Source organism: Balaenoptera ricei, chromosome 9 (genome assembly GCF_028023285.1).
Source record: "Balaenoptera ricei isolate mBalRic1 chromosome 9, mBalRic1.hap2, whole genome shotgun sequence".
In the NCBI taxonomy this organism is placed as follows: domain Eukaryota; kingdom Metazoa; phylum Chordata; class Mammalia; order Artiodactyla; family Balaenopteridae; genus Balaenoptera; species Balaenoptera ricei.
In genome coordinates, this window is record NC_082647.1 from 88,718,943 (window position 1) to 88,741,989 (window position 23,047).

General features: G+C 37.0%; 1 protein-coding gene across 11 annotated transcripts in view; it reads left to right on the top strand.

Annotated features, from left to right (window-relative positions):
- Positions 1-23,047, top strand: part of CACNA2D1 (calcium voltage-gated channel auxiliary subunit alpha2delta 1) — a 500,481-nt gene that overhangs the window by 81,900 nt on the left and 395,534 nt on the right. For all 11 annotated transcript variants that reach the window (XM_059934042.1, XM_059934046.1, XM_059934039.1 and 8 more), the window contains one exon: positions 5,963-6,044. In XM_059934042.1, coding sequence (XP_059790025.1) covers positions 5,963-6,044 — 82 coding nt within the window. The remainder of the gene's footprint in view (positions 1-5,962; positions 6,045-23,047) is intronic.

Sequence of the window (23,047 nt, forward strand, 5' to 3'; positions counted from 1 at the left end):
TAAGATAGATAAATTTCTCTCACCTTGTTTGATGACTCTCTCTCGATATTCTTCCCTTCCCTGGCTTTTGTGATACCATTGTTCTTGGATTCCCTTCTTTCTTGCCGCTACTCAGATTCCTGTCTCTTTTTTCAGTGTTATTTTCCAGAGTTCTAGCTACTGTGTATTTTCTTTCTCCCTCTATAAACTCTCCTTTGGGAGTCATACACTGATTTACCTTTGTCCTTTGTAACTACCTGATCTTTAAATGCTATGGAAACTTCTGAGAGCTTCAAATCTATGTATATTCAATTGCCTACTGGGTTTCTATACGTGAATCTCTCAAAAACATCTCTACCTGAACCAATAAAAACAAACTCATCAATACCCCTCTAAATCGTTCTTCCTCTTATACTTTCTATAACAAAATGTCCTATCATTGTCTAACTGAGGAACTCCGTGAGTCACCTGCAAATCCTTTCTCCCATTCACTATTTAAATCTCGTAGTACATGAAATCCTGTCATCCATCCTTCAGAGTTTTGTTGAGCTGGTTTCTTCTACTTGGTCTCCCTTTTGTTTCCCTCTCTACTCTCGCTACTACTGAGCTGGCTTGAGCCCTCCTCATTTCTTCCATCTTATCTAGCCCCTCCATCCTCACTTTTTGTTCTCCCTCTAAGCCACCATCCACTTGGCTCTCAGAGAAATTATTTTAGCATGTTCATATACCCTTAATCTTGTTACTCGCTAACTTCACATTTTCCATTCTCTCTCCATTATTTTGAGGATACAATCTAAATGCTTCAGAATGTTATTTAAGACCCTGGGTCTGGCCAACTATTTGCCAGAATTTCTTCCTGACCATTCCTGCCCCCATTCCATACATTTGATGAACAACCTTGGACTCCGGCCATACAGACTACTTGTGGTTGCTATGCCACGTTTTAAGTTCCCCCTGCCTTCGTTGTTACTTCCTTCCCTTCTCGATTTTCTTAAATTCCACTTGTCCTTCAGATCTCACTTTGAGTAGCTACTAGTCGAAAACCTCCTCTATCCACCTCCCCACACAACTATCTCATAAACTTTAAGTGACTCTTCTGATTCCTGAAGCATGTCCTACTGATGGGATTCAGGATGGGCTAAATATGGTTACATAGCCTATTGAATATTTTAAGCTGAAGGCGTTGGGGAAGTGGCATCTGCAGGGAGGACTTTGTGACCTTCCCCTCATGTGAGCATTGCTCCCCTATACCTGGGAGAAAGGAGCATCCTTACCTCTGAAGACATGGGGCAGAAAGAGAAATGTGAATGAATGGTCTCTGTTAAGTTTCCCCCAGTTTACTATACTTAGCTCATATTCTTTGTCCCATCATATCTTTCTATTCTTCATCAAACCTAGCATAAAGACACTCAGGTTTAACCATTTTTTGGGGGGGAGGCAGGTCTTCATTTCCTTATGAAGCCTCCCGTGTCATGTAAAACTTAAATCAATTTGTATGCATTTCACTTATTAGTCTGTCTTTTGTTACAGGTTCTCAGTCAAGAATTTAGAAAGGTAGAAGAAAAGATACTTTTTCCTCCCCAACACCACCTTATTCTTGTTCTCTTCTGCCTCTTTCCTGTCAGACCCAGTTTTAAACCTAACCAGACTGTAAAGCATGTATCTTTCATTTCTGCCCTGCCAGCTTTTAGTATCTTCTCCAGCAGATACTAGTTCTTGTTGAATGGGCTGACAAAGAAGAAACAGCAAATTCTTCCTCATGGAGTGCTATGTTCATTTCTTATTATCTGAAAAGACTATATCCTCTGTAACTTTCTCCAAAATATTATAGTGCCTTCTGGAGACATTTAATAAAATAGTGCTTAGTGATTATGCATATGTGGTTGACAATTTACCTAGAAAGAGAAAGACTGATGGAGAATTTGCCCGTGTGAATATTTTCCCTTATGTAATTTTTCACTTTCATGATCAATGAGATCTTCGCTTATTTCCTAGCCATTATAATCTTCTAATTCCAGGTTTGAAAGGCAGAGTGCTTATGTATTTTAGGAAAACCAGGTAATAACTCATGTCTATAAAAAATAATGTTTGTTCCTATACTATGTTCTTAACAGCTTGTCAGTGGGACAGAGAAGACTGATCGGGCCCTAAATTGCTTTTCAGCCAAAACAGGTTCACACCAGTGAACACTGGCAGTGACAGTACACTCAGGTGTCAAGTTAGAAAGCACGTTTTGGATTGGTTTAGCATGAATCAGAATTCAGGAGTTTATTTTTTTACATATATAGTCTTTGTTTCTCAGTTTTCCAGCCAAAAACATGTATAACACTTCTTACTATTTGTCAATGTTGGCAATTATATTTGAGAAGAGATGATTCCTTTTCTCTGGGTTTTGTTCAGTGATTGCTTGGAGAAATGAAAGGGTCTCATCTGAATTAGAAAATGATGTCCATGTTTTTTTCTCCTACCCATCCCCTACTGTAATTTTTTTGTTCTTAATGTAAAAATGGATCACAATTATACTTACCTAATAGAGTAACACGAATATTAGTTAGTATTTGTAATATTTTTCAAATATATATACCAGCCCATAAGTAGCACAAAGTATATTAGAATAATGTGGTGTGCATCATTTATTTTAATGGTTCTAGAATTTTCTCTTAACTTTACACCCTTTTCCCATTTATTTATTTTTTGTTTCTTGATAATCATTTTGAAAATCATATTCATACAGCATGATTCAATAAATATTCTTCCTTATTTTCATTTGTGTGAAAGTACCCCTTGCTTTTATCTATTACATTTACCAACTAGTTTGTTTCACATGTAAATCAAGCCCCTCTGTGTTTTCTTCTAAGGCATTTCATCCTTTTTCATGACTGATTTTCAGTTTTCCTTCTTCCTCTTTAGATTTTTAGCTCATTACTCTTTTATATGGTCTCCTATATGTACCTCACTTAAATTCCTTCCCCATGTTATACTTTTTCCACATTTAATTTTTTTTTTTTCCCCCTAAGGGTCTGGCTTTTTAAATTTATTTATTTATGGCTGTGCTGGGTCTTCGTTTCTGTGCGAGGGCTTTCTCTAGTTGCGGCAAGTGGGGGCCACTCTTCATCGCGGTTCGCGGGCCTCTCACTATCGCGGCCTCTCTTGTTGCGGAGAACAGGCTCCAGACGCGCAGGCTCAGTAGTTGTGGCTCACGGTCCCAGTTGCTCCGCGGCATGTGGGATCCTCCCAGACCAGGGCTCGAACCCGTGTCCCCTGCATTGGCAGGCAGACTCTCAACCACTGCGCCACCAGGGTAGCCCCACATTTAATTTTTAATACTATTACATTTAAATTTATCAGAAAAAAGGTTGATGACCTTGTAGTAGTATTGAAATTTTTGTCTAAGGAGAAGACAAACGTGGTTAAATCCTCATGATCAAAGCACTTATGAAATAAAGTTCATTTTCAAAACAGCACTTTTCTACCCCATTCTTGGAGGGGTAGAAACCAGTGTGGTGAAACCAGTGAACATGACCAGGCCTCGGAATAATGAGAACTGGCTCTCTTGAGAGAGGTGATGCAGCCGCCTACCATTTTAGATCCAGAATGTTGGTCATTGAGGATGAGAATGGTTCAGTGTTACTCTTCATCGCTCAATCAATTTCCTAAGGGAAAATGTGCATAAGTGCCTTTTAAATACTAATCATGAAAGCTGTGATTTTCCTCATAGTAAATTTTTCTGAAACGTTTGAGAGCCACTAACACACTTCTGGAGAACAGGGGGGAAGGGACCAGGGTTGTTGTTCTTCCACAGAGTCCACCCACTGACGGGTTCATTCTCTAACGTGCTTTAAAGAACCTGTGCCTTTAGAGGTTCTTGGTGGGATCAGCAGATATGATTTCTGCTCCTCATGCCCTGTTGTCATTCCATTGAAAAGACTGACAGATGGGAGAGAGGGGGCTCAGTTCAGTGTGAATGCTGACTGGACAGAGCCCGCGCTGCGGTGGGGAAACCAGCTTCAGTCCTTGAATTACAGCTTGCTCTCTTATGACAGAAGAGTTACCTTTTTTAAAAAAATTTTTTATTGAATTATAGTTGATTTACAATGTTGTGTTAATTTCTGCTGTACGGTGAGGTGACTCAGTTATACATATATATATATCCTTTTTCATATTCTTTTCCATCATGGTTTATCACAGGACATTGAATATAGTTCCCTGTGCTATACAGTAGGACCTCGTTGTTTATCCGTCCTGTATAGTATAATAGTTTGCATCTGCTAATCCCAAACTTCCAATCCTTCTCTCCCCCCCACCTCCCCTCCCCCTTGGCAGCCACAAGTCTGTTCTCTATGCCTTAGAGTCTGTTTCTGTATTGTAGATATGATCATTTGAGAGTTTATGTTCACTGTCAAATGAACATATCTAAGAGTTACCTTTTAAATGTATAAATTATTTGTATGCTATTGCAGTATACTGAAACTGAATAAATCACACTGTCAATCAAAAAAAAAAAAGGAGGGAAAACGTTTAGTATTTATAAAATCCAAACAATAGAATAAATAAGCAATGATAGATACACAGACCATATATATGTAGAGAGAAGTTCAAATTCCAATATAAATCATTTCCTATCGTTCTTATTAGGGTTTTCTTATATTTGCATGGACAGAAAAGGGCACACACTTTAGGTCTTTTTGCAACATGAGGATGAATAAATGAAGTATATGAAGGGATTGCAAATTAAATTTAACTTATTAGAATGGGGAAAATTGTGTGGTATTTGGTAATCTCTAATGACAGGAAAAATAAGATAGACCATCAGTTTAGAATTTTCTAAAATGTTCTGACATCCATAGCTTGTATTTTAAGATCTCCATTACGTTAAAGTATATACAATTGTCTCTTGAACAACATGGGTTTAAACTTCGTGAGTCTATTTATAGTAGATTGTTTTTCAGTTAATGTGCAGTACTACATGATCCATCATTGGTTTCATCTGTGGATGCCAAACCGCGGATGCCGAGGGCTGACTGTAAAGTTATTTGCGGATTTTCAGCTGCCTGGGGCTTTGCACTCCTAACCCCCCACATTGTTCAAGGCTCACCTGTACATGAAAAGGATTTGAACTGGAACCTTCAATCATAATTTTAATGCTCAAAACCATTTCTTTAAAACTTAAGCCTTGATCCAGTAATTCCAAATCTAAGAGTCTAGCTAAGGAAATGAAATACTTTTAAGCTTAATGTGTACTGAGATATTTGTTGCAGTGAAATTTTTAGCAATTAAAGCTGATGACATTCTAGTTATCTTTTAAAAAAGGAGGATGGTCAAGTATATTATGGGATTTAGAGATAAGGGAATATTAAGTGGCCATTAAAGTACAGTGTTTATAAAATATCTGTAATGACGTGGAAGGGTATTTATCATGTGACTGATGGAAAAAAAGATATGTGAATTTTACATAATATGTGCTTGACCTTGTGAAAGAATTTTAAAAGACTTGAAGGGAATACATCAAAATGTTAAGTGATTATCCTTGGGTATTGGAATTATAAGAAATTTAAAAATATTTGTCATTTTCTGGCATTTTTCAAATATTCTACATTTAACATTTAGTATTATATTATATTATATTATGAAGGCTTGTAACCTAAAGGATAAAGTTGAGTTTAGAATATTCCATTCAGTAACTTGTTTTTAATGGCATTTTCATAAAAATTAAGCAAACGTTTACCCTCATTTGTCATTTTTCTCTTTTTGAGTTGGGGATATTTTAGCATCCTAAGAGGTTGACCCCTAAAGGTTCATTGGTTTTGTCACTTAAAAGTGGGCTGGGGTGGGTGGGTAGGTATAGTAGGAGCTAGGAAGGAGGAGAAAGACTTAAAGGTAATTTAATGAATTATATGCGGATAATCTGTGCATATAGAATGTCAGTCTGTGGCCTTACTTTGTGAGAGATCTGATAGAATATTCTCTTCTCTGATTTCTGCAGCATCAAGTCATGGGTGGATAAGATGCAGGAAGACCTTGTCACCCTGGCAAAAACTGCAAGTGGAGTCAACCAGCTTGTTGATGTGAGTAAAGTCTCCCCGAACTTACTAATCATTTCTTTAATTTGCATGCAGTTCTTTCCTCTAAGAAACTTTCTATATTATATATAGGACAGTTTTTCATGTGAATCTGATAGTGAAATTCTGAGAGGGGCTTTTGGTGCTGCTAGTTATTGCCATCCCTAATAATTAGTGAGGTGTTCTCACCACACTTTACAGTTTATATACAGCCTTCCCTTACATGAGTTCGTATGATGTATAGTCATCCCTGAAATTCAAATTGGGGTGTCCTGTTTCCTCCAGTCTTCAGAGGACATTAGGATCTTTTGTATAGTGGTGACTTTAAGCCCTGTGAGGGATTCTTTTGAATATCCTCAATGGGAACATATCTTCATTCTTTGAGGGTAGATTTTATTTTCAAAAGTGGTTTACAATGTTTATAGCCATGCCTAGAGGCTAGAGTGAATCACTGAGATGGGTCGTACAGACTTTTGTGCAAGGAAAGGAGACACTATAAAAGATTGTTTTTCTTATGATTTATGAAATGACTATGAATGTCACTCTAAAATGATTTTTGATAATAATAGCAACATGTAAATATTTGTGTAGCATCTTAAATAGATCATTTTCCTTGGGTAAGAGCATGTACATGTATAGCTTCCGTAAGATTTATTAAATTTTAAACATCATTTATTTAGAGTCTCACTGCTTTCATTTCAATGTAAGTAATCTAACAATTTGAAAGTACCTTCATCTTGTGTTCTTAGTGATGCAGTGAGGTGTTTTGTTTTCCAAAAATGTGGTGGATCAATGAGGTGAAATGGTATAAAAGTGGTTTCATGTATGATCTGTGAATATTTATTACATGAATATTTATATGTGAATATTCCTCTCTGGGAGAAACTAGAATGAATGGTTACTCTATGTATTAATAGGAATTCGTAAAGAAACCTTACTAAGCATATGCTTCAAAATATTATTCCAGAATCTCTTCATAACACAATTGTAGGGTTCAGAGTATATGTTGAGTAAATTTCAATATTTATGAGTTGAAATAAGGAATATATTTTGAAGTGAAAAGTGTTCTTTGTGAATAACAATGATCGAATTAATTCTAATGAACAGTTATTGAGCACACAACATGTCCCAGGCACTGTGCAGGCTACCAGGGGTTGACAGAGACACAGTTCCTCTCCTCAGAGAACTGACAGGCTAGTAATCAAAATCTCCATTTTTGAAGGTGCAAAGATGCCTGAAGGCTACTGTTAGCTGATGTTTGGGATCTGCAATGATTCACTGTGGGAAAATAAATTAGAATATGAAAGTGTGTAGGGTAATAAGTAAGCCTCTATGAAAGTGATGGCATTTGTGGAATGAGAAAAAAAGAAAAGAGAATTGACAGATTCTGGTTAAAAGTTATGTGACTCTTTTTATTGACAGATTGAAATTAAAAATAAACTGGTTTTGGGAGCTCTTCTTTACTCCTCAGTGTTTTATCAGCCTCAAAAACCACTTTCTTGGCTGACCTCTTTTTTTACTTTTGGTGTTAATACGTGAACCCTCTCTTGCCAAATCTGCTTTTTTCAATGAATCTTTAAGAAAAAAAAAAGTCTCACCTGATGTCCATTATGCTTTATAAGTTGTAGATGACTAAGAAGAGTGTAAATATTGATGAATGAGTAAATGGCCTTGTCTAAATTAGGATAACAAAATAGAATGGACAGGATGGAAGAAAATCCCCACAATGCTGCTTTTATGAGGCATTGTACCTCATTACAGTGATAGAAAAAATACAAATAAAAGAATTATATGTATGTAACAAGGGAGGGAAAGAGGAATTTACTGTTGGAAGAAGAATTTAAGTATTAGGGGACAAGAAGATAGATAAATGTGTCCATATGCCTCTTTCTTTTTGCCCAGAGAGAAGGTGGTCCATGATGGGGGCAAAAGAGGTGCATTTCTTTTTTTTTAATTAAAAAAATTTTTTTTGGCTGCATTGGGTGTTCATTGCTGTGCAGGCTTTCTCTTGTTGTGGTGAGCGGGGGCTACTCTTCGTTGCGGTGCATGGGCTTCTCATTGCGGTGGCTTCTCTTGTTGCAGAGCATGGGCTCTAGGCGCGCGGGCTTCAGTAGTTGCAGCACGCGGGCTCAGTAGTTGCAGCACGCGGGCCATAGAGCACACGAGTTTCAGTAGTTACAGCATGTGGGTCCACTAGTTGCGGAGCACGGGCTCAGTAGTTGTAGTGCACGGGCTTAGTTGCTCCACGGCATGTGGGATCTTCCTGGAGCAGGGATCGAGCCCATGTCCCCTGCATTGGCAGGAGGATTCTTAACCACTGTGCCACCAGGGAAGTCCCAGAGGTGCATTTCTTTTTGGCCACAGGAACTTAAAGCGCAGACTAGCTGAAGGACGCCAGAGTTGAGAGTGAACTTTGTGTAGAGACTAGGGGTGTTAGATGCATGGTGAGGATCAAAAGTTCAATAAATAGAGGAATTAAGCAGGTTTTGGGTTGAAATGCAATATTTAAAAAATGATGATTCCCAAATTATTGAATGTAGTTTCTACTGGCATCGCAGGGCACATCTTGCTTTTTACCTGCAGGCTCAGCTGCAATGAGGGAACATAGCTAAAATAGGACATCTTTGCAATTTTATGAAAATTACTTTGGGCATCATAAAATATTAGCCCAGGGAAGTCTGATATATAGTATTGAATAAAAGCAGTACTTTAACTTTAAAAATTAGAGATTTTGCCCAGGTACCTGACTAACTTCTGTTAAAGATCAAGAATGAATAGGCTTATGTAGTACTATTAGCCCTGATGCATTCAAGTTTTAAGATATCTTTTATTGGATTTTTCCATTTCTAATCAAGTATTGGAAGAATACACATGTCCTTCAGTTGTGTATGATCATCCACAAAGTAGATTAAATAATTGAGGAAAGAGGGGCTTCCCTGGTGGCACAGTGGTTAAGAATCTGCCTGCCAATGCAGGGGACACAGGTTCGAGCCCTGGTCCAGGAAGATCCCACATGCTGCGGGGCAGCTAAACCCGTGCACCACAACTACTGAACCTGAGCTCTAGCCCACGAGCCACAACTACTGAGTCCGCGTGCCACAACTACTGAAGCCCACGCCTAGAGCCCGTGCTCTGCAACAAGAGAAGCCACTGCAATGAGAAACCTGTGCACCACAACAAAGAGTAGCCCTCACTCACCCCAACTAAAGAAAGGCTGCGTGCAGCAACGAAGACCCAAGGAGGCCAAAAATAAATAAATAAATAAATAAATTTATCAAAAAAAAAATTGAAAGAAAAAATAAAATTAGGAGAAAGAGATAATGCATTGTACTTTTTCTTAGTATAGTACTTAATATATTAGAACCTTTTAAATACAACTGAGGACTACTTTTTTTTTTTTTTTTCTAAATTAGTTCAAGTATTCAAGCAGTGTCCTAAGCCCTTTGCATCCATTATCTTATTAATCCTCAGGACAACCTTGTGAAGGGAATATCATCATCTTTAATATGCAGGAAGAAATTATTTGCAAGGTTAAATTTTTGTTCTAGGGTATACAACTACTAAATGAGATATAACTCCAACGATGAAAAGAGTCTTGTTATGCTTTAGAATATATGTTAATATTTTACCTTTTTATGTTACCACTTGTATTTTGAGAAGGTGAGCAGATCTTCAGTTAGGTACAAGGTTAATATATCTGGTTATGCTACTGCTCTTTTTATAAAAGACATAAAGAAGAAGTGAAAGCTCTGCCACCAAATATCTACTCATGAACATTTCCATTTGAGTTTCTTTAAAAAAGAAAAATGTAGAAGGAAATTCTAAGATGTAAATTTGCATGCAGAATTTAAAAACTTCCATTATTGTTCATGTGCACAGAAATGGTTTTGTGTGTATATCTGTTGAAAGAATTGCTACGAATTGTAGAGGAAGTTTTTCCTGATTTTGTTTTCATGGTCTTCTAACTGAAGAAAATATACTCATTATTTTTTATAGAATGTTATAGCATATCCTTTTAAAAAATCTTAAAGACTATTATACCTGTAGTTCTTACAGTTGATAGCTTTGTGGTCTAGCCAAGATGTTTATTTATTAACCTCATGGTGTTGCTGACATAGTTGACATAATCCATGTAAAATATTTATTGACCTGTAATCAGAACTCAAGAAATGTCATTCATTTGTTATATTAATTGAGGGTATAGTATTATATTAGTTGGAGGTACAGGCGGAACCAATGTAACAAAGAGGTAAGATAACCGTGTATTTTTCTCTCATATGACAATCTAGAGGTGAGCAGTCTAGGGTCAGCAGAGTGGCTCTGCCATCCTCAGCATATGGCTTCCTTCCTGGGTCCAAGGTGATCTTTCAGTTGCCCTTATTTCCCAGCCATCATGCAAAGGGAGAGAGACTAGAAGAGCAGGTACACAGTCCCTGTAAGGGTAAGACATCTTGCGCCCATTCTAGTGGTCAGAACTTATTCTCATGGCCACATCTTAACTGGAAAGGAGTCAGAGAAATGGAGTCTTTAGCTGGGTAATGATACGCTTACTCTCTCACAGTGGAAGAGGACAGAACAAAGAGTGGAGGATAACTAGTCTTCCACTGATAGGTACTACTTTTTGAAGAGCTATGTCTAAAAATGTATTAAAGACACGTTAATACAAAATGCAATGCAAAATGCAATGCAGATTATGAAACATATATGTATTTTTTAAATAATTTGAATTATAGAATTTTTTGGAGACATTGTATTACTTTTGTTTACTTTTTATTGAATAAATTTGACATCATGTAAATTTAAGTTGCACGTCATGTTACTTTGATACATTTATATTTTTTAATATGGTGGCCATTGTAATGATATTTATCACATTACATACTTATAGTACAATATTATTGTCTGTGTTCAGTAAACCATACATTAAATCCGTATCACTATTTTAGTATTTGTTACAAGTTCGTACTCTTAAATGCTATTAATTTTATCCCACTGCCCCCTCTCCCCTGGTAACCTCTGCTTTACTGTGTTTTTTGTTTTTTTTTTTACACGTTTGATTTTTTTAGATTCCACACATAAGTGATATCGTACAGTACTTTTCTTTCTTTGTCTGGCTTATCTCACTTAACGTAATGTGCGCAAGGTCCATCCATGTTGTTGAAAATGGCAGAATATTCTTCTTTCTCATGGTTGAATAATATTTTATTGTATATATACTACATCTTTTTATTCATTCATCCATTGATGGGCATTTGGGTTGTTTTCATTTCTTGGCTATTGTGAATAGTGCTGCAAATAAACATGAAGGTACATATGTCTCATCAAACTCCTATTTTCTTTCCTTTGGGTATATCCCCAGAAGCAGAATTTCTGGTTTATATGGTAGGTCTATTTTTAATTTTTTGAGGAACCTCCATATTGTTTTCCATTGTTTTTGGACTAATTTACTTCCCACCAATAGTGTGTAAGGATTACTTTTTCACCAGTACGTGCCAGCACTTGTTGTCTCTTGTCTACTTGATGATAGCCATTCTAACAGGTGTGAGGTGATAGCTTTTTGTGATTTTTATTTGCATTTCCCTGATGATTAATAAGGTTGAGCATCTTATCATGTGCCTGTTGCTCATTTTGATGACCTCTTTGGAAAAAATTTCTATTTCTTCTGCCCTTTTCTTCCATTGGATTATTTTTGTTATTGTTGTTATTAAGTTGTGTTAATATGCAAAATATATTTAAAAACTAACCCCTTTCTGATATTTAGTTTGCCAATTTTTCTCCCTTCTGTAGGCTACCTTTTCATTTTAATTGTTTTTTTTTTTTTTTTTTTTTTTGCTGTGCAGAAGCTTTTGAATTTGATGTAGTCCCATTTGATGATTTTTGCTTTTGTTGTTTGTGCTGTTGGCATTGTGCCCAAAGAATCATTGCCAAGACCAATATCAGTGAGCCTCTTGCCTATGTTTTCTAGGATTTTTATGGTGTCAGGTCTTAATTTAAGTCTTTGTTCCATTTCGAGTTAATTTTTGTGAATGGTGTGAGATAGAAGTCCAGTTTCACTGTCCTGCATGTGTTTTTCCAGTTTTCCCAGCATCATTCATTGAAGAGACTAACCTTTACCCCTTGGGTGTTCTTGGCTCTCTTGTTGAATAGTAGTTGATCATATGTACTGGGATTTAATTCTGGGCTCTCTATTCTGTTACAGTTGTCTATGTGTTTATTTTTGTGCCAGTACTGTACTATTTTTCATTACCATGGCTTTGTAGTATAGTTTGAAAGCAGCAAGTGTAATACTTCCAGTTTTGTTCTTTGTTCTCAGGATTGGTTTGGCTATTTGGGGTCTCTTGTGGTTCCAAACAAATTTTAGGATTATTTCTTCTACTTCTGTAAAGAATGCATTTGGTATTTTGATGGCAATTGTGTTGAATCTAAAGATGGCTTTGGTTAGTATGGCCATTTTAACAATATTAATTCTCCCGTTCCATGAACACAGGATGTCTTTCCATTTGTTTATGTCTTCTCCAATTTCTTTCAGTAAAGTGAGGGCATTTTATTACTTTTAAACACACACACACACAAACACAAACTTTTTTAGCTGTTGTGCTGGCAAGTGGAGAGGATGATAATCATATGTTAATAAATAGATGACATTTTAGAAATTAAAGTGGTCTTAATATTTTGGAAACAAGGTTAAGTTCATAAAACATTCACTGGCAACCATTTTTTCATTTAATACATTAATAAATTATTTCATGATAAAGTTATACCAAAATTTCAACCAGTATCTAAATGACCAGGTATTCAAAATCAATGGTTTCTATAACAATAAGAATTTGCTTTATGCAAAAGGTTTCTAAAAATAAATTGATGAATAGAAACTGCTCTTTATTTTTTCTATAAAACGCCTTGCTGAATCTGCAAAAAGTTATATTAAAAGGAAATGGAACTTTGCAAATATGTCAGAAATCCTCAGTTGCTGCACTTGATTGCCTCTGCCCTGGGGAAAGCAAACCACAATGGTGGAAACAAATTACAGTCATCCCCGAGGTTAGTTGTCTCCTTTGTGTGCTATTTTATTCACACTCCCGCCTTTCCCTTTAGGAATCCGAGACCTTCTTGTAGACTCCTTTCTATTACAAAAGGAAGGGATTGATAGATATCATTTCCACTTGGTTATTTAAGTCTTTGGTAACTCTTTGAGCCCTGGAGCAGAACATATTTGGTATTAGGAAGCAGATGTGAAGACCGTATTTTGGGAAGAGGTAGAGTTTCTCCTCATTCCAAATAGGTCTCTTATTCCTGGCAGGGAACAGGTGGGGACAGGGAACTAGCAGAACCTGGGCTGAGGTGAGGCACATGATGCACTGAAGGTGAAGACTTTAAGGAGGCGCACTTGTTCTGAGGATCATAAACTTGCACGATCCTTAGAGTGAGTTAGGGGCTCCTAAAATTTTGTGCTCTCGCTGCCTCACTTGCCTCACTCTCGTCCTAGCCCTGAGGCCCAAGGACAGGAAAGGCCTAACTTGCTCTGTATATTCTGCTCCCCATGGCTGAATGCAGAGACATTTGCAGCCTTTGGACATCACACAAATTACAGGCTACATTTTCTTTCCTGTGCCTTTCCCCCCAATGTATAATGTCAGGTCTTTCTTACAGCTTTGTTTGATGTTTTGTAAGTCTCCCAGACTCCTCTTATGTCCCTGTAGGGTACAATGGCTGTTCTTCCAGTGTTAACAATATATGCATTTTGAAATCTCACCCACATTATTTGACATTGCTCCATATTTCCCCTTCTATTTCAGTTTTAATGTGTTGTGTCTTCTTATAATGAAGGATGTTAGGGAAATACAAACTTTTTGTTAACAGAGACTATTGTATCCCTCTTGTCATCTAAGAGAGTTGAAATGATGCTTGTCACCTTGTTATTATAAGACTTTCATCTTTTTTTTTAGTTGTTTTTTTTTAATTTCTGAATTTTATTTTATTTATTTTTTTATACAGCAGGTTCTTATTAGTCATCAATTTTATACACGTCAGTGTATACATGTCAATCCCAATGGCCCAATTCATCACACCACCATCCCCACCCCCCCGCAGCTTTCCCCCCTTGATGTCCATACGTTTGTTCTCTACATCTGTGTCTCAACTTCTGCCCTGCAAACCGATTCATCTGTACGATTTTTCTAGGTTCCACATACATGCGTTAATATACGATATTTGTTTTTCTCTTCTCACTTACTTCACTCTGTATGACAGTCTCTAGATCCATCCACGTGTCAACAAATGACCCAATTTCGTTCCTTTTTATGGCTGAGTAATATTCCACTGTATATATGTACCACATCTTCTTTATCCATTCGTCTGTTGATGGGCATTTAGGTTGCTTCCATGACCTGGCTATTGTAAATAGTGCTGCAATGAACATTGGGGTGCATGTGTCTTTTTGAATTATGGTTTTCTCTTGAGTATATGCCCAGTAGTGGGATTGCTGGATCATATGGTAATTCTATTTTTAGTTTTGTAAGGGACCTCCATACTGTTCTCCATAGTGGCTGTATCAATTTACATTCCCACCAACAGTGCAAGAGGGTTCCCTTTTCTCCACACCCTCTCCAGCATTTGTTGTTTGTAGATTTTCTGATGATGCCCATCCTAACTGGTGTGAGGTGATACCTCATTGTAGTTTTGATTTGCATTTCTCTAATAATTAGTGATGTTGAGCAGCTTTTCATGTGCTTCTTGGCCATCTGTATGTCTTCTTTGGAGAAATGTCTATTTAGGTCCTCTGCCCATTTTGGATTGGGTTGTTTGTTTCTTTAATATTGAGCTGCATGAGCTGTTTATATATTTTGGAGATTAATCCTTTGTCCGTTGATTCGTTTGCAAATATTTTCTCCCATTCTGAGGGTTGTCTTTTCGTCTTGTTTATGGTTTCCTTTGCTGTGCAAAAGCTTTGAAGTTTCATTAGGTCCCATTTGTTTATTTTTGTTTTTATTTCCATTACTCTAGGAGGTGGATCAAAAAAGATCTTGCTGTGATTTATGTCAAAGAGTGTTCTGCCTATGTTTTCCTCTGAGAGTTTTATATTGTCCAGTCTTACGTTTAGGTCTTGAATCCATTTTGAGTTTATTTTTGTGTATGGTGTTAGGGAGTGATCTAATTTCATTCTTTTACATGTAGCTGTCCAGTTTTCCCAGCACCACTTATTGAAGAGACTGTCTTTTCTCCATCATATATCTTTGCCTCCTTTGTCATAGATTAGTTGACCATAGGTGCGTGGGTTTATCTCTGGGCTTTCTATCTTGTTCCATTGATCTATGTTTCTGTTTTTGTGCCAGTACCATATTGTCTTGATTACTGTAGCTTTGTAGTATAGTCTGAAGTCAGGGAGTCTGATTCCTCCAGCTCCGTTTTTTTCCCTCAAGACTGCTTTGGCTATTCGGGGTGTTTTGTGTCTCCATACAAATTTTAAGATGATTTGTTCTAGTTCTGTAAAAAATGCCACTGGTAATTTGATAGGGATTGCATTGAATCTGTAGATTGCTTTGGGTAGTATAGTCATTTTCTCAATATTGATTCTTCCAATCCAAGAACATGGTATATCTTTCCATCTGTTGGTATCATCTTTAATTTCTTTCATCAGTGTCTTATAGTTTTCTGCGTACAGGTCTTTTGTCTCCTTAGGTAGGTTTATACCTAGGTATTTTATTCTTTTTGTGGCAATGGTAAATGGGAGTGTTTCCTTAATTTCTCTTTCAGATTGTTCATCATTAGTGTATAGGAATGCAAGAGATTTCTGTGCATTAATTTTGTATCCTGCAACTTTACCAAATTCATTGATTAGCTCTCGTAGTTTTCTGGTGGCATTTTTAGGATTCTCTATGTATAGTATCATGTCATCTGCAGACAGTGACAGTTTTACTTCTTCTTTTCCAATTTGTATTCCTTTTATTTCCTTTTCTTCTCTGATTGCCATGGCTAGGACTTCCAAAACTATGTTGAATAATAGTGGTGAGAGTGAACATCCTTGTCTCGTTCCTGATCTTAGAGGAAATGCTTTCAGTTTTTCACCATTGAGAATGATGTTTGCTGTGGGTTTGTCATATATGGCCTTTATTATGTTGAGGTAGGTTCCCTCTATGCCCACTTTCTGGAGAGTTTTTATCATAAATGCGTGTTGAATTTTGTCAAAAGCTTTTTCTGCATCTATTGAGATGATCATATGGTTTTTATTCTTCAATTTGTTAATATGGTGTATCACATTGATTGATTTGCGTATAGTGAAGAATCCTTGCATCCCTGGGATAAATCCCACTTGATCGTGGTGTATGATCCTTTTAATGTGTTGTTGGATTCTGTTTGCTAGTATTTTGTTGAGGATTTTTGCATTTATATTCATCAGTGATATTGCTCTGTAATTTTCTTTTTTTGTAGTATGTTTGTCTGGTTTTGGTATCAGGGTGATGGTGGCCTCATAGAATGAGTTTGGGAGTGTTCCTTCCTCTGCAATGTTTTGGAAGAGTTTGAGAAGGATGGGTGTTAGCTCTTCTCTAAATGTTTGATAGAATTCACCTGTGAAGCCATCTGGTCCTGGACTTCTGTTTGTTGGAAGATTTTAAATCACATTTTCAATTTCATTACTTGTGATTGTTCTGTTCATATTTTCTATTTCTTCCTGGTTCAGTCTTGGACGGTTATACCTTTCTAAGAATTTGTCTGTTTCTTCCAGGTTGTCCATTTTATTGGCATAGAGTTGCTTGTAGTAGTCTCTTAGGATGCTTTGTATTTCTGCGGTGTCTGTTGTAACTTCTCCTTTTTCATTTCTAATTTTATTGATTTGAGTCCTCTCCCTGTTTTTCTTGATGAGTCTGGCTAATGGTTTATCAATTTTCTTTATCTTCTCAAAGAACCAGCTTTTAGTTTTATTGATCTTTGCTATTGTTTTCTTTGTTTCTATTTCATTTATTTCTGCTCTGATCTTTATGATTTCTTTCCTTCTGCTAACTTTGGGTTTTGTTTGTTCTTCTTTCTCTAGTTCCTTCAGGTGTAAGTTTAGATTGTTTATTTGAGATTTTTCTTGTTTCTTGAGGTAGGCTTGTATAGCTATGAACTTCCCTCTTAGAACTACTTTTGCTGCATCCCATAGGTTTTGGATCATCGTGTTTTCATTGTCATTTGTCTTTAGGTATTTTCTGATTTCCTCTTTGATTTCTTCAGTGATCTCTTGGTTATTTAGTCATGTATTGTTTAGTCTCCATGTGTTTGTGTTTTTTCCGTTTTTTTCCCTGTAATTGATTTCTAATCTCATAGCATTGTGGTCAGAAAAGATGCTTGATATGATTTCAATTTTCTTAAATTTACTGAGGCTTGATTTGTGACCGAAGGTGTGATCTATCCTGGAGAATGTTCCGTGCGCACTCTAGAAGAAAGTGTAATCTGCTGTTTTTTGATGGAATGTCCTATAAATTTCAATTAAATCTATCTGGTCTATTGTGTCATTTAAAGCTTGTGTTTCTTTATTTATTTTCATTTTGGATGAACTGTCCGTTGGTGCTAGTGAGGTGTTAAAGTCCCCCACTATTATTGTGTTGCTGTTGATTTCCTCTTTTAGAGATGTTAGCAGTTATGTATAGATGTTAGCCTTATGTATCGAGGTGCTCCTATGTTGGGTGCATATATATTTATAATTGTTATATCTTCTTCTTGGATTGATCCCTTGATCATTATGTAGTGTCCTTCCTTGTCTCTTGTAAGATTCTTTATTTTAAAGTCTATTTTATCTGATATGAGTATTGCTACTCCAGCTTTCTTTGGATTTCCATTTGCATGGAATATCTTTTTCCATCCCCTCACTTTCAGGCTGTATGTGTCCCTAGGTCTGAAGTTGGTCTCTTGTAGACAGCATATATATGGGTCTTGTTTTTGTATCCATTCAGCAAGCCTGTGTCTTTTGGTTGGAGCATTTAATCCATTCACGTTTAAGGTAATTATCGATATGTATGTTCCTATGACCATTTTCTTAATTGTTACGGGTTTGTTTTTGTAGGTCCTTTTCTTCTCTTGTGTTTCCCTCTTAGAGGAGTTCCTTTAGCATTTGTTTTAGAGCTGGTTTGGTGGTTCTGAATTCTCTTAGCTTTTGCTTGTGTGTAAAGCTTTTAATTTCTCCATCGAATCTGAATGAGATCCTTGCTGGGTAGAGTAATCTTGGTTGTAGGTTCTTCCCTTTCATCACTTTAAGTATATCATGCCACTCACTTCTGGTTTGTACAGTTTCTGCTGAGAAATGAGCTGTTAACCCTATGGGAGTTCCTTGTATATTATTTGTCATTTTTCCCTTACTGCTTTCAATAATTTTTCTTTGTCTTTCATTTTTGCCAATTTGATTACTATGTGTCTTGGCATGTTTCTCCTTGGGTTTATCCTGTATGGGACTCGCTGTGCTTCCTGGACTTGGGTGGCTATTTCCTTTCCCATGTTAGGGAAGTTTTCAACTATAATCTCTTCAAATATTTTCTCTGGTCCTTTCTCTCTCCCTTCTCCTTCTGGGACCCCTATAATGCGAATGTTGTTGTGTTTAATGTTGTCCCAGATGTCTCTTAGCCTGTCTTCATTTCTTTTCATTCTTTTTTCTTTATTCTGTTCCGCAGCAGTGAATTCTACCATTCTGTCTTTCAGGTCACTTATCCGTTCTTCTGAGTCAGTTATTCTTCTATTGATTCCTTGTAGTGTATTTTTCATTTCAGTTATTATATTTTTCGTCTCTGTTTGTTTGTTCTTTAATTCTTCTAGGTCTTTGTTAAATATTTCTTGCATCTTCTCGATCTTTGCCTCCATTCTTTTTCCGAGGTCCTGGATCATCTTCACTATCATTATTCTGGATTCTTTTTCTGGAAGGTTGCCTATCTCCACTTCATTTAGTTGTTTTTCTGGGGTTTTATCTTGTTCCTTCATCTGGTACATAGCCCTCTGCCTTTTTATCTTGTCTATCTTTCTGTGAATGTGGTTTTTGTTCCACAGGCTGCAGGATTGTAATTCTTCTTGCTTCTGCTGCTTGCCCTCTGGTGGATGAGGCTATCTAAGAGGCTTGTGTAAGTTTCCTGATGGGAGGGACTGGTAGTGGGTAGAGCTGAGTGTTGCTCTGGTGGGCAGAGCTCAGTAAAACTTTAGTCTGCTTGACTGCTGATGGGTGTGGCTATGTTCCCTCCCTGTTGGTTGTTTGGCCTGAGGGAACCCAACACTGGGGCCTAACTGGGCTCTTTGATGGGGCTAATTCCAGATGCTGGGAGGGCTCATGTTAAGGAGTACATCCTCGAACTTCTGCTGTCAGCGTCATTGTCCCCACTGTGAGCCACAGCCACCCCCTGCCTCTGCAGGAGACCCTCCAACACTACCAGGTAGGTCTGGTTCAGTCTCCCCTGGGGTCACTGCTCCTTCCTCTGGGTCCCGATGCACACACTAGTTTATGTGTGCCCTCCAAGAGTGGGGTCTCTGTTTCCCCCAGTCCTGTCGAAGTCCTGCAGTCATTTCCTACTAGGCTTCAAATTCAAAGTCTGTTTCTCTAGGAATTCCTCCTCCCATTGCTGGACCCCTAGGTTGGGAAGCCTGACGTGGGGCTCAGAACCTTCACTCCAGTGGGTGGACTTCTGTGGTCTAAGTGTTCTCCAGTCTGTGAGTCACCCACCCAGCAGTTATGGGAATTGATTTTACTGTGATTGCACCCCTCCTGCCATCTCATTGTGGCTTCTCCTTTGTCTTTGGATGTGGGGTATCTTTTTTCGTGAGTTCCAGTGTCTTCCTGTCGATGATTGTTCAGCAGTTAGTTGTGATTCTGGTGTTCTCGCAAGAGGGAGTGAGAGCATGTCCTTCTACTCCACCATCTTGGTTCTTCCTCCCAAGACTTTCATCTTAAAAGTAAATTCTGTCTGCATTTCTAACATGTTAGTCTAGAATGTGTAAAAATATTTAAGAAATTTATTGATTAATTTTTCCTGGAAGTTTATTTTTGAAGTAGAATCATTCTTCAAAGGTATTATCATAGAATTTCCTGGCTTTTGATTCACTATTATGATTTCATAAGTTAAAGTTATGTTGAAATCAGTACCTTCATATTTTAATATGCTCTCAAAGATGTAAATATGAAATGTGTCTAAATATTGAGCATTCAGGGCTCTTAATTAAGTTAGTATTTACATAATTAATGGTTTCTATAACATAATTAATGGTTTCTGTATTAAGTGAAGAATTTCTTTTCATTAGTAACTCATGGGATTAACAGACTGATGCTTTGACTTTGACATTGTGGTCATGCCATCTTTATGTAAATAGAATATTCATTTTCTAGGTGGTAGAGAGTTTAATCTATTAATCTGTTTACAAAAAAAAGATACTGTAAAACAGAATATAATTAATCATTGGGGATTGTGATTAGGGAATCAGCAAGATGCAGAGGCAGCAACAGGGTTGGGGAATCTTCTTTTCTACTCTGTTAAGTAGCTGGATGATATTAGATTTCTCTTTACCTGCTTGTCAACTGAGGTAAATGGTAACACTCTCCCTTCCTTATAGAAATGTAACAGGGGTAAAAGGGAGTGTAACAAGAAATGTGAGAGCAATAATAGATGCTATGAAGAAGTTAAATGCTTATTACTTTAAAAAATGTAGCTTTATATTTATATTACTTTTGTAAAAGTAATATTACTTTATAAAAGTAATATAACTATTTTATAAAGGTAATATAATTACTTTTCAAATAAAGCTATTTATTTTTATTTCATATTTTCTGGTTTTATTTAGAGTTGCCTTATTCCCTCAATGATGATATGTTGTAACTAAATCGCTTACCACAGTTATGTCAGCAACCTGAGATTGTTATTATTTTGAGGGGAAAAACACTTTTTTTTTCTTAGTAGAAGGAAATCTACTTGACTACAGAATGTACTGTCGGTAGAGACTGTGGACCCCCTTTACCCACCTACTGGAGATTTTAAAGAAGAAGCTATTTTTTTAAGACAGTGGTTAATTACATTCATTTTCAAAGGTACAGAATAAACTCTAAGGGGATTTCTAATCTTAGGGTGACTTTCAGTATTTTATTAACAGATTTTTAAGTGAAGTACTATTGTTTCACAAACATGAATGGTGAAAGACTATTAAAAAGTTTTTACCTTACAAATCTGTTCCATTAGCAATCAGTAATTAACACTTTAAGTTATGCTCGCACTTGAAGGATAAATTATTAGTTATTATTTCCCCAAATAGAAATCAGATGGTTTGGTAATACTAATTACAGAGAGAGTGATGGGTAGTGGCTATGCTCTTTTCTTGCCTGTGAGCTGCACAGAGGAAAGGGAAGCTAAAAACTCGTAAGTAATGTAGCCAAGTGTTGGCTTCTTCTCTAGAATGAAGATGAATGGCATAAAAGACCATTCATTACTTGCTACTGTGCACTCTCAATATGCAACATAGAGCTGCTGCTTTTTTTTCCTGAAGACTTCATTAATGTCTTTATATCTAGAGCAGTGGTTCTCAGCTGAGGGCAGTTTTGTCCCGCAGGAGACATTTGTCAATACTTGGGAACATCTGTGATTATCACAGCTGGAGGGAGAGGGGGTGAGTGCTCCTGGCATCTAGTGTGTAGAGGCTGAGGATGCTGCTAAACATCCCATAGTGCACAGGGCGTCACCCCACAACAAAGAATTATCTGGTGAAAATGTCCGTAGTGCTGAGGTTGCAAAACAGCTCTCGAAAAACTGAAGAATTTGAGGTAAGAATAAATGTCTGAAATTCTTTAAATGAATACAAAGTTGTAAAAAATTGCATCTCAGCGTTGATACCTAGCAATTTTACTTTAGAAAAGCCATTTGTTAATAAGGTATGATGGTTAAGGGCAAATTGAACTGCTGCTTTTTAAAATTCTTTTGTTGGCAGTGAAATGAATTTAGGTCGTTTGGGGTTAGGGACATTAAACAAGCCACTCACTCAGCCTATGGTTAATTATTTTTCAATTTAATTTTAATAAAATCTAGTATGATCTCTTTTACTTTTAATTGCATATGCATTTTCTGGTCAAAATACATACACAATTCATATACAGCTCCAGATATTTAAAGGGAAACAAGGTAGTTTATTTATTTATTTATTTATTTATGGCTGTGTTGGGTCTTCGTTTCTGTGCGAGGGCTTTCTCTAGTTGCGGCAAGTGGGGGCCACTCTTCATCGCGGTGCGTGGGCCTCTCATTATCGTGGCCTCTCTTGTTGCGGAGCACAGGCTCCAGATGCGCAGGCTCAGTAATTGTGGCTCACGGGCCTAGTTGCTCCGTGGCATGTGGGATCTTCCCAGACCAGGGCTCGAACCCGTGTCCCCTGCATTGGCAGGCAGATTCTCAACCACTGCGCCACCAGGGAAGCCCGAAACAAGATAGTTTAATAAGTTACTTCTGGAATTAAAGACAAACAAAAAACCAAGTAGGTAGCTTTTATACATATCTTAATATTCTTAATATTTTTGTTGTTTTAATTCTAAGTATTCTAAGAGAAACTTAAAACTTACCATATGTGTGAGATGTCTCCAACCTAAAAACTGAAGAATTCTTGATGTGAATCTTTTTCATGCTCACCTTAGTCTTTGTTAGAGTTATTTTCCCTATCCAGCAATGACCCCTGGTATTTCACTTGTATTTTTGGTTAAAAGTAATCACCTGTTCCTATGTGTAGTATGGAGAAAGTGAACAGGCATGTTTATGGTTGTCACTTGTTCTGTTCCTTCTTACATTTTTAGTATGTTGCTCAAAAGTGTCACCATCAAATTCTTGTTACTAGGACCTAGGGCAAGTAGTAGTATATGCTGTGGAAGGGTCGTCAATTCTGACTTAATTCTTCCTAAATAATCTTCCTCAAGATAATGTCCCATTTGAAACATGATGCTGTCCCAGCTAAGAAGCTATATCATATCAAATAGAATGAATAGAAGGAGTAGGGCAAGTATTATCAAACTGTTGTGTTTGATGTTAGAATGC